Genomic DNA, 8,360 nt, shown 5'->3' with positions numbered 1-8,360 from the left:
CCCCCCCGTTTTATCGATGTTGATTTTGAAGCTCTGAGTTTGATATCTAAATTGTTTAACTATCAGTGATTTATGAACAAGAGTTCTATTATTAGCCATGATTTCAAGCTCTGAAATCATGTTTGATATCATATGGTGCTAGAGATACCTAAATGCTTGCAAGAGTGATGGTTCAGCTATAAATTTAGATATGAACTATATGACTTCTTTTGATCTCGGTAGTCGTTCCTGACTCGAAATGATACTTCGACCTTATAGCTCTATATGCCTCATGTATTGCGGGGAATTTGGTCGAACAGCTTTGGAATTTCGCTTGGCCTACTTCGATTGCTCTGCTTCATTCTAGTCTTCTGCCAGTAGCTGTTATGGGATTCTTTACTAAGGTAAATAGCTATTCGTCCAGATAAATCATTTTGAATCATGTTGCAAGAGAGATGCTTTCTAATATGTTGAAAGTGTTTGCAGCTCGCGTTAATAGTTGGAGGTCCGTTGGTCGGAAAGTTTATGGATAATTTCCCGAGAGTACCTGCACATGCTTGTCTGAATTGTGTCCAGGTATCTTTATCCATTCGAATGTCGTTAATATCAGAAGTTCGATATTAGAGCATGCATGGAACTTACGTGAGATCCCATATTGGTTGGAGAGGAGAACGAAACATTCTTTATTAGGGTGCGGAAACCTCTCCCTAACAGACGCATTTTAAAAACCCTGCGGGGAAGCCCAAAGAGACAATATCTGCTAGTGGTAGGCTTGGGTGTTACAAATGGTATCAGAGCTAGACAATGGACGAAGTGCCAGCGAAGAGGCTGAGCCTCGAAGAGAGGTGGATTGTGAGATCTCACGTCGGTTGGGGAAGAGAACAAAGTGTTAGAAATTACGACTCTCCACAATGGTATGGATATTGTCCACTTTGAGCATAAGCTCTCATGGCTTTGCTTTGGGCTTCCCCAAAAGGTCTCATACCAATGGAGATAGTATTTCTCATTTATAAACCCACGATCTTCCACTAAATTAACCAACGTGGGACTCAACTCCCAATAATCCTCAACACAAAGCATTCTTTATAAGGGTGTGGAAACCTTTCCCTAGCAGACACGTTTTAAAAACCTTGAGGGGGAGTCCAAAAGGGAAAGCCTTAAGAGGACAATATCTGCTAGCAGTGGGCTTGCGCCGTTACCACTCAACTAGCCAGACCCATTATAGAACTCATATTGAATATGACCTGGCTTTTTTTCTTTTTACAATCTAAGGTTTCTCTGTTTCCTTCAGGCTGCTGCTCAGTTGCTATCTGCCTCAATGGTGATATATGCCCATACCATTCCACGTTCGGCTGCATCGTCGTCCATACTTCTCCAGCCTTGGTTTGTTACACTGATTTTTGCCGGTGCCATAGAGAGGTTATCTGGTATAGCATTGGGGGTTGCTATGGAGCGTGACTGGGTCGTGTTGGTATGTTTCGTTTTAAATTATTTGTATCCTTGTTATTCAAGAAATGTCGCTAAAACTAGCGTTCTTTGTCCATGTACAGTTAGCTGGAATTAATAGGCCTATTGCACTTGCAGAAGCTAATGCTGTTCTTAGTAGAATTGACCTTCTCTGTGAGGTAAATGGGTGTTCTGAACTCAACTTTTTTCCAGCTTCATGTGATCTTGATTTTGTGTTTGTTTTAACATGCTTGCCCACCGCTAGTAGATATTGTCACATTATATCTATCTCGTTAAACAGGGTGTAACAGCTCAAGCCTATCGCTAGTAGATATTGTCCTCTTTGGGCTTTCCCTCGAGGTTTTTAAAACGTGTCTTCTAGGGAAAGGTTTCCACACCCTTATAAAGAATGCTTCATTTCCTTCTCCAACCGATGTGGCATCTCACAATCCACCCTCTTTTGAGACCTAGCGTCTTCGCCGACACTCGTTCCCTTTCTCCAATTGATGTGGGACCTCCCAATCCACCCCCTTCGAGGCCCAGCGTCCTTGTTGACACACCGCCTCGTGTCTACCCCCTTTCGAGGCTTAGCCTCCTCACTGGCACACCGTCTTGTGTCCATCCCCTTCAGGGCTCACGGCCTCATTGGCAAACCGTCCAATGTCTGGCTGATACCATTTGTACCAATCCAAACCCACCACTAGTAGATATTGTCCTCTTTGGGCTTTCCCTCAAGGTTTTTATGACGCGTTTTAAAAACCTTGAGGGGAAGTCCAAAAGGGAAAGCCCAAAGAGGAAAATATCTACTAGCGGTGGGCTTGAGCCGTTACACAGGGTTTCCCTAAAGTTATGATCAAGTATCTATACAAAAAAGTTGCAAACAATTGACTAAGACATTCTTAATGTGCAGATAGTTGGAGCATCTTTATTTGGCATTTTCCTCTCCAAGTACGACCCAGTAACTTGCTTGAAGTTCGCTGCAGGTTTAATGTTATGGTCCTTGCCAGTTGTGGTAATTACTTATTTCCGTGCTAATGAGATCTTTCTCGAGAGGTAAATTGTTAATCGAACACGTTTTTCAGGTTGTACTTACATGGTTAACGAACCAACTCTCCACCGGTGTTCTCGATCGTGCAAAATGCTCACAAACTTGTTGTAGCAATCCCTCTAAAGTAAACTCGCCTGATGCTGAGAGTATAAGTAAATTTTCATGAACCATTATGCTATTCAATCAATAGGCCGTTCTGATACATTTCTTTTTCTAACATTCTTTTTTGTGCTTTCAGTGGATGTGGGTGTAGAAGTTATTAAAAATGGATGGAAGGAATACTTGCAGCAACCAGCTCTTCCTGCAAGCCTTGCCTATGTTCTCCTCTACTTCAATGCAGTCCTCGCACCGGGAAGTTTGATGACGGCGTTCTTAACTCAGCAAGGTATATTCATTGCTGCAAGCTCGATACGATCATCATATTTTTAAGTTCGTTCTGCCAAGCAGATGTAGCTTCAGCGCGCACCCACCTTTTGTTGGACCACTCAACCAATAGGGAAAGGGGCGCTTTGTTTCCGTTTTCTTAACGCCTCATTTCCCTTTTCCCGGGCGCTTCATGGTTTCCTGAAAAATGTTGTAACGACCCAGATCCACTGCTAGCAGATATTGTCCTATTTAGGCTTTCCCTTTCGGGCTTCCCCTCAAGGCTTTAAAATGCGTCTGCTAGGGGAAGGTTTCCACACCCATATAAATGGTGGTTTGTTCTCCTTCCCAACCAATGTGGGACATCACAATCCACCCCACTTTGGGGCCCAGCGTCCTCGCTGGCACTCTTTCCTTCCTCCAATCGATGTGGGACCGCCCCCAAATCCACCCCCCTCTGGGGCCTAGTGTCCTTACTGGCACACCGCCTCGTGTTTACCCCCCTTTGGGGAATAGCGAAAGGCTGGCACATCGTCCGGTGTCTGGCTCTGATACCATTTGTAACGACCCAGATCCACCGCTAGCAGATATTGTCTTTTTTGGGCTTTCCCTTTCGGGCTTCCCCTCAAGGCTTTAAAACGTGTCTGCTAGGAGAAGGTTTCCACACCCTTATAAATGGTGGTTTGTTCTCCTCCCCAACCAATGTGGGACATCACAAATGTTAACTTCTATAATCCATAGAATAAAACAGCATCTTGAGTGAAGCAAAGAGCGGTTCTCTCTATTGCTTTTTAGCGGATGTAGGCGACAAAAAAGGGAGCTTGGTTGAAGTGGAATAATCTTCCAGTCTAGTGAGCGTTTAGTTTTGTTATCCGTATAAAACCTTAGCTAGATCACATAGCGAATTGCTACACATCATATAATTTCATCCCTTCGTCCCTTGGCGAATCATAACTTCACACGACCTGCTTTCTGATTAGTTGTTCTCTGGCTTTTGATTGGTATGACTTACAGGTCTTAGTCCATCAATTATTGGTGGTTTTAGTGGACTATGTGCTTTCATGGGTGTTACTGCAACCTTCGTATCAGCAAATTTGGTCAGGCAATTCGGAATTTTGAAGGTTATACACGTTTTCTTCTATTTTCGTGTTCGTAATTCCGTGCAGTTCTATATTTTCGACAGACTCTCATGCACTTCATAGCTTCATTTGTCAGGCTGGAGCAATTGGATTAATATTTCAAGCTGCCCTTCTAACAGTTGCTGTTGCTGTGTACTGTAGTGGCTCGCTTTCCCGGCAGAGCCCTCTTCTTTTCTTCTTATCTATGATCGTAAGAATCAGTTCCTGCAGCTATTAGCTCAAAATGTGATGCATCAGATACTCATTTCATCTTTTATGTAGGTTCTATCTAGGTTGGGACACATGTCATATAATGTCGTGGGGCAACAGATTCTTCAAACTGGGATTCCGACATCGAAAACGAATCTCATTGCATCAACAGAGGTTTCTGTTGCTAGTTTAGCGGAGTCGATAATGTTGGGAGTTGCAATAATCGCCAACGATACTTCGCATTTTGGATTTCTAGCAATGTTGTCACTTCTATCTGTTGTTGGTGCAGCTGTGATGTTCTGCCAGTGGTTGTTGAATCCTACTGATGAACAAAGAAAACTTTTCTCTTTCGGCTCTCCGTTTGAGGTAAGTACGAAATACTCGGCTAAAACTCATTGAAACTTCAACTCACTTGTTATGTAAATAGTTAGTATTAAAAACAAGGTCAGGGACTAGCGTCTAGTAGGGAGAGGTTTCCATACCCTTATAAGGAATGTTTCGTTCCTCTCTCCCGCTGATGTGGGATCTCACAGTCCACCTCCTTTGGGGGCCTAACGTTCTCGCTGACACACTGCCTAATGTCTGACTCTGATACCATTTGTAACAGCCTAACCCCACCACTAACAGATATTATTCACTTTCATCGATTACATATCGCCGTCAGCCTCACAGTTCTAAAACGTGTCTACCAGGGAGAGATTTTCACACCCTTATAAGGAATGCTTTGTTTCTCTCTCTAGCCGATGTGAGATCTCACAATCCACTCCCTTTGGAGGCCCAACGTTCTCGCGACGCACCACCTGGTGTCTGGCTCTGATACCATTTGCAACAGTCCAACTCCACCACTAACAGATATTGTCCACTTTCATCCGTTACATATCGCTGTCAGCCTCACGGTTCTAAAACACGTCTACTAGAAAGAGATTTCCACACCCTTATAAGGAATGCTTCGTTCCTCTCTCCAGCCGATGTGGGATCTCACAATCCACCCCCTTTGGGGGCCCAACGTTCTCGCTGACGCACCACCTGGTGTCTGGCTCTGATACCATTTGTAACAGCCCAACTCCACCACTAACAGATATTATCCGCTTTCATCCGTTACGTATCTCCGTCAGCCTTACAGTTTTAAAACGTATCTACTAGGGAGAGATTTTCACACCCTTATAAGGAATGCTTCGTTCCCTCCTCCAGCCGAAAGATGATCACCAAAAGAAAGAATTCCATGGATTCATAGATAGTATACCACCTTGTAGGAACAAGAAGCTCACTAACAACCCCTAAAGAGGCAAGACGAGACATCTTGGCAACCAGACGGTCGTTCGATAAGATTAGTTCAGCAGCCCAAACACTCACGTATAGATATGCTTTTAGCGACCTAATCTTTTCAATGATATAATCTTTTCAAGACACTAAAAGTAACATTTGGTAGTAACATGAGATATCGATTATTGTTTAATGATGCCTGACAATACATTCAATGGTGGCAGATACCTTGATGCTAAAGCGGTGTCTTACATTAGCTGGAGCTGCTGGATTCTGATACATAGGACACAAATTAATATGTAAATTGGAAGGTGAAGTTCATACCATCCTCTGTTATATCATTCATATTATTTTGTGGGTAATGAAACAACCCATATTTCAAAAGCTAGACTAGATTCAATATCAATTCTGACATTGTACATACATTTCCTGTTCATCATGTAAAGCAATCAGTTGATTTAAGTTTGAATGCTTTTTCCTGAAATGGTGTGGAGAATCTTTTAGTGAAGCTCCGTTTTAACAAAAGAAAAGTAAAGGAAACAAGAAAAAGAAAGGTCCAGAACCCACTAATGAATCATGATGCTTTTTTCCTTTTGGATTGGACATAGCAAAGATTACCGAACTGTTGACTGTTTGTTGTTCTTCATCTTGTTCTTGCATAGTAAATCATCGTGATTTGGAAAAATACTGAGAAATTTCAGTTTTGGGGAATGTTTGAATTGACCGAAGATGTTAGGTTTCTCCAAAAATTATCGAACTGTTGACTGTTCATTGTTCTTCATCTTGTTCTTGCTTAGTAAATCATCGTGATTTGGAAAAATACTGAGAAATTTGAGTTTTGGGAATGTTTGAATCGACGGATGAATTTTGGTTTCTCCAAAGATTATAGAACTGTTGACTGTTCATCATTCTTCATCTCGTTCTTGCATAGTAAATCATCGTGATTTGGAAAAATACTGAGAAATTTGAGTTGTGGGGAATGTTTGAATCGACTGAGGATTTTCGTTTCTCCAAAGATTATAGAACTGTTGACTGTTGATTGTTCTTCATCTTATTCTTGCATAGTAATCGTCATGATCTGGATAAATACGGAGAAACTTGAGTTTTGGGGAAAGTCTGAATCGGCCGAAGATTTTCGGTTTCTCCAAAGATTATAGAACTGTTGATTGTTCATTGTTCTTCATCTCATTCTTGCATAGTAAATCATCATGATCTGGAAAAATGCTGAGAAATTTGAGTCGACCGAAGATTTTCGGTTTCTCCAAAGATTACATAATTGTTCATTGTTCATTGTTCTTCATCTCATTCTTGCATAGTAATCATCATGATCTGGAAAAATACTGAAAATTTTGAGTTTGTGGAAAAGTCTGAATCGACTGAAGATTTTCGGTTACTCCAAAGATTACAGAACTGTTGACTGTTCATTGTTCTTCATCTCATTCTTGCATTGTAAATCATCATGATCTGGAAAAATATGGAGAAATTTGAGTTTTGTGGAACGTCTGAATCGACCGAAGATTTTTAGTTTCTCTAAGATTACAGAACTGTTGACTGTTCATTGTTCTTCATCTCATTCTTGCATTGTAAATCATCATGATCTGGAAAAATATGGAGAAATTTGAGTTTTGTGGAACGTCTGAATCGACCGAAGATTTTTAGTTTCTCTAAGATTACAGAACTGTTGACTGTTCATTGTTCTTTATCTCATTCTTGCATAGTAATCATCGTGATCTGGAAAAATACTAAGAAACTTGAGTCGACTGACGATTTTCGATTTCTCCAAAGATTACAAAACTGTTGACTGTTCATTGTTCTTCATCTCTCATTCTTGCATAGTAAATCATCGTTATCTGGAAAAATACTAAGAAATTTGAGTCGACCGAAGATTTTCGGTTTCTCCGAATATTATAGAACTGTTGACTGTTCATTGTTATTCATCTCATTCTTGCATAATAGATCATCATGATCTGGAAAATTCCTGAGAAATTTGAGTCGTCGACCGAAAATCTTCGGTTGAATGTTCATTGTTCTTCATCTCATTCTTGTATAGTAAATCATCATGATCTTGTAAAATACTAAGAAATTTGAGTTGAAAATTTTCGATTTCTCCAAAGATTATAGAACCATTGACTGTTCATTGTTCTTCATCTCATTCTTGCATAATAGATCATCATGATCTGGAAAATTACTGAGAAATTTGAGTCGTCGACCGAAGTTCTTCGGTTTCTTTTTAGCTGACAGCAAGAACTTAGAGTAGCTTTTGTGCTGGTATTATTCCACTTCCATGCATGTTCTATCTTCTTCATCTGATATATCTGTACAAAGATTACTGTTGCTTGATGGTAACCATCAATGGCCTAATCTGTACCTTGTTTATTAAATTTCTCTTCTCTGGTTTCTGCTGCTTTCATGATCTGAAAGTTCAGGATGTCCTGAGTGGCCACTTACACTCCAGTTTCTTACTACTGGACAGTGCCTTCTCCTTGTACTATACTTGTCCTTGCTCATTTTGGCATTTATTTGGGCACGTAGTCTAGTCTAGTCTCATTAGCGGACGTCTTATCTATTCTCCTATCCGTACCAGGTCTTGCCCCGTTGTCGAGTTTTCAAATCGAGACTTATCTCTTGCTATTAGTTACTGCAACCAACACGCTCTATCTAGAGAGTCGTTCGTGATTTCCTTCTTGAATAGGTGGCTAAGAGGTCTTGTTTGAGTGGATAGAAGAAGGCAGGGTAGTCTAGTCTAGTCTCGTTAGTAGACGTCTTGTCTATTCTCCTCTCGATATTGGGTCTTACCCCGTTGTCAAGTTGTCAAATCGAGACTCGTCTCTTGCTATTAGCTACTGCAACCAACACGCTCTATCTAGAGAGTCATTTATGATTTCCTTCTCGAACAAGCGGCTAAGAGGTCTTGTTTGAGGGGGGGGGGGGGG

At 41.2% G+C, this 8,360-nt stretch overlaps 1 protein-coding gene and 2 long non-coding RNA genes across 4 annotated transcripts in view; 2 read left to right on the top strand and 1 right to left on the bottom strand.

The window, feature by feature from the left end:
• Nucleotides 1-3,238, bottom strand: part of LOC111444094 — a 10,201-nt gene extending 6,963 nt beyond the window's left edge. Inside the window, exon 1 of the long non-coding RNA XR_002710639.1 lies at nt 3,201-3,238. This is a non-coding gene — a long non-coding RNA (uncharacterized LOC111444094). The remainder of the gene's footprint in view (nt 1-3,200) is intronic.
• LOC111444086 (solute carrier family 40 member 3, chloroplastic) overlaps nt 1-5,911 on the top strand; it is an 8,868-nt gene extending 2,957 nt beyond the window's left edge. The window contains exons 4-14 of one of the 2 annotated variants that reach the window (XM_023082032.1): nt 259-383; nt 466-555; nt 1,271-1,450; nt 1,530-1,604; nt 2,336-2,437; nt 2,508-2,625; nt 2,712-2,858; nt 3,851-3,957; nt 4,052-4,165; nt 4,237-4,530; nt 5,652-5,911. In XM_023082032.1, coding sequence (XP_022937800.1) covers nt 259-383; nt 466-555; nt 1,271-1,450; nt 1,530-1,604; nt 2,336-2,437; nt 2,508-2,625; nt 2,712-2,858; nt 3,851-3,957; nt 4,052-4,165; nt 4,237-4,530; nt 5,652-5,660 — 1,361 coding nt within the window. In that variant the 3' untranslated portion in view covers nt 5,661-5,911. Of the gene's footprint in view, nt 1-258; nt 384-465; nt 556-1,270; nt 1,451-1,529; nt 1,605-2,335; nt 2,438-2,507; nt 2,626-2,711; nt 2,859-3,850; nt 3,958-4,038; nt 4,166-4,236; nt 4,531-5,651 lie in introns of those variants that run through there. The other variant, XM_023082033.1, reaches the window with a different exon arrangement.
• A 1,657-nt stretch (nt 5,912-7,568) lies between these two features.
• LOC111444093 overlaps nt 7,569-8,360 on the top strand; it is a 1,807-nt gene continuing 1,015 nt past the window's right edge. Inside the window, exon 1 of the long non-coding RNA XR_002710638.1 lies at nt 7,569-8,119. This is a non-coding gene — a long non-coding RNA (uncharacterized LOC111444093). The remainder of the gene's footprint in view (nt 8,120-8,360) is intronic.

This window comes from Cucurbita moschata, unplaced genomic scaffold (genome assembly GCF_002738365.1).
Source record: "Cucurbita moschata cultivar Rifu unplaced genomic scaffold, Cmos_1.0 Cmo_Scf00006, whole genome shotgun sequence".
NCBI lineage: Eukaryota > Viridiplantae > Streptophyta > Magnoliopsida > Cucurbitales > Cucurbitaceae > Cucurbita > Cucurbita moschata.
Note: the sequence above shows the minus strand (reverse complement) of the source record. Positions and strands in the feature narration are given on the sequence as shown.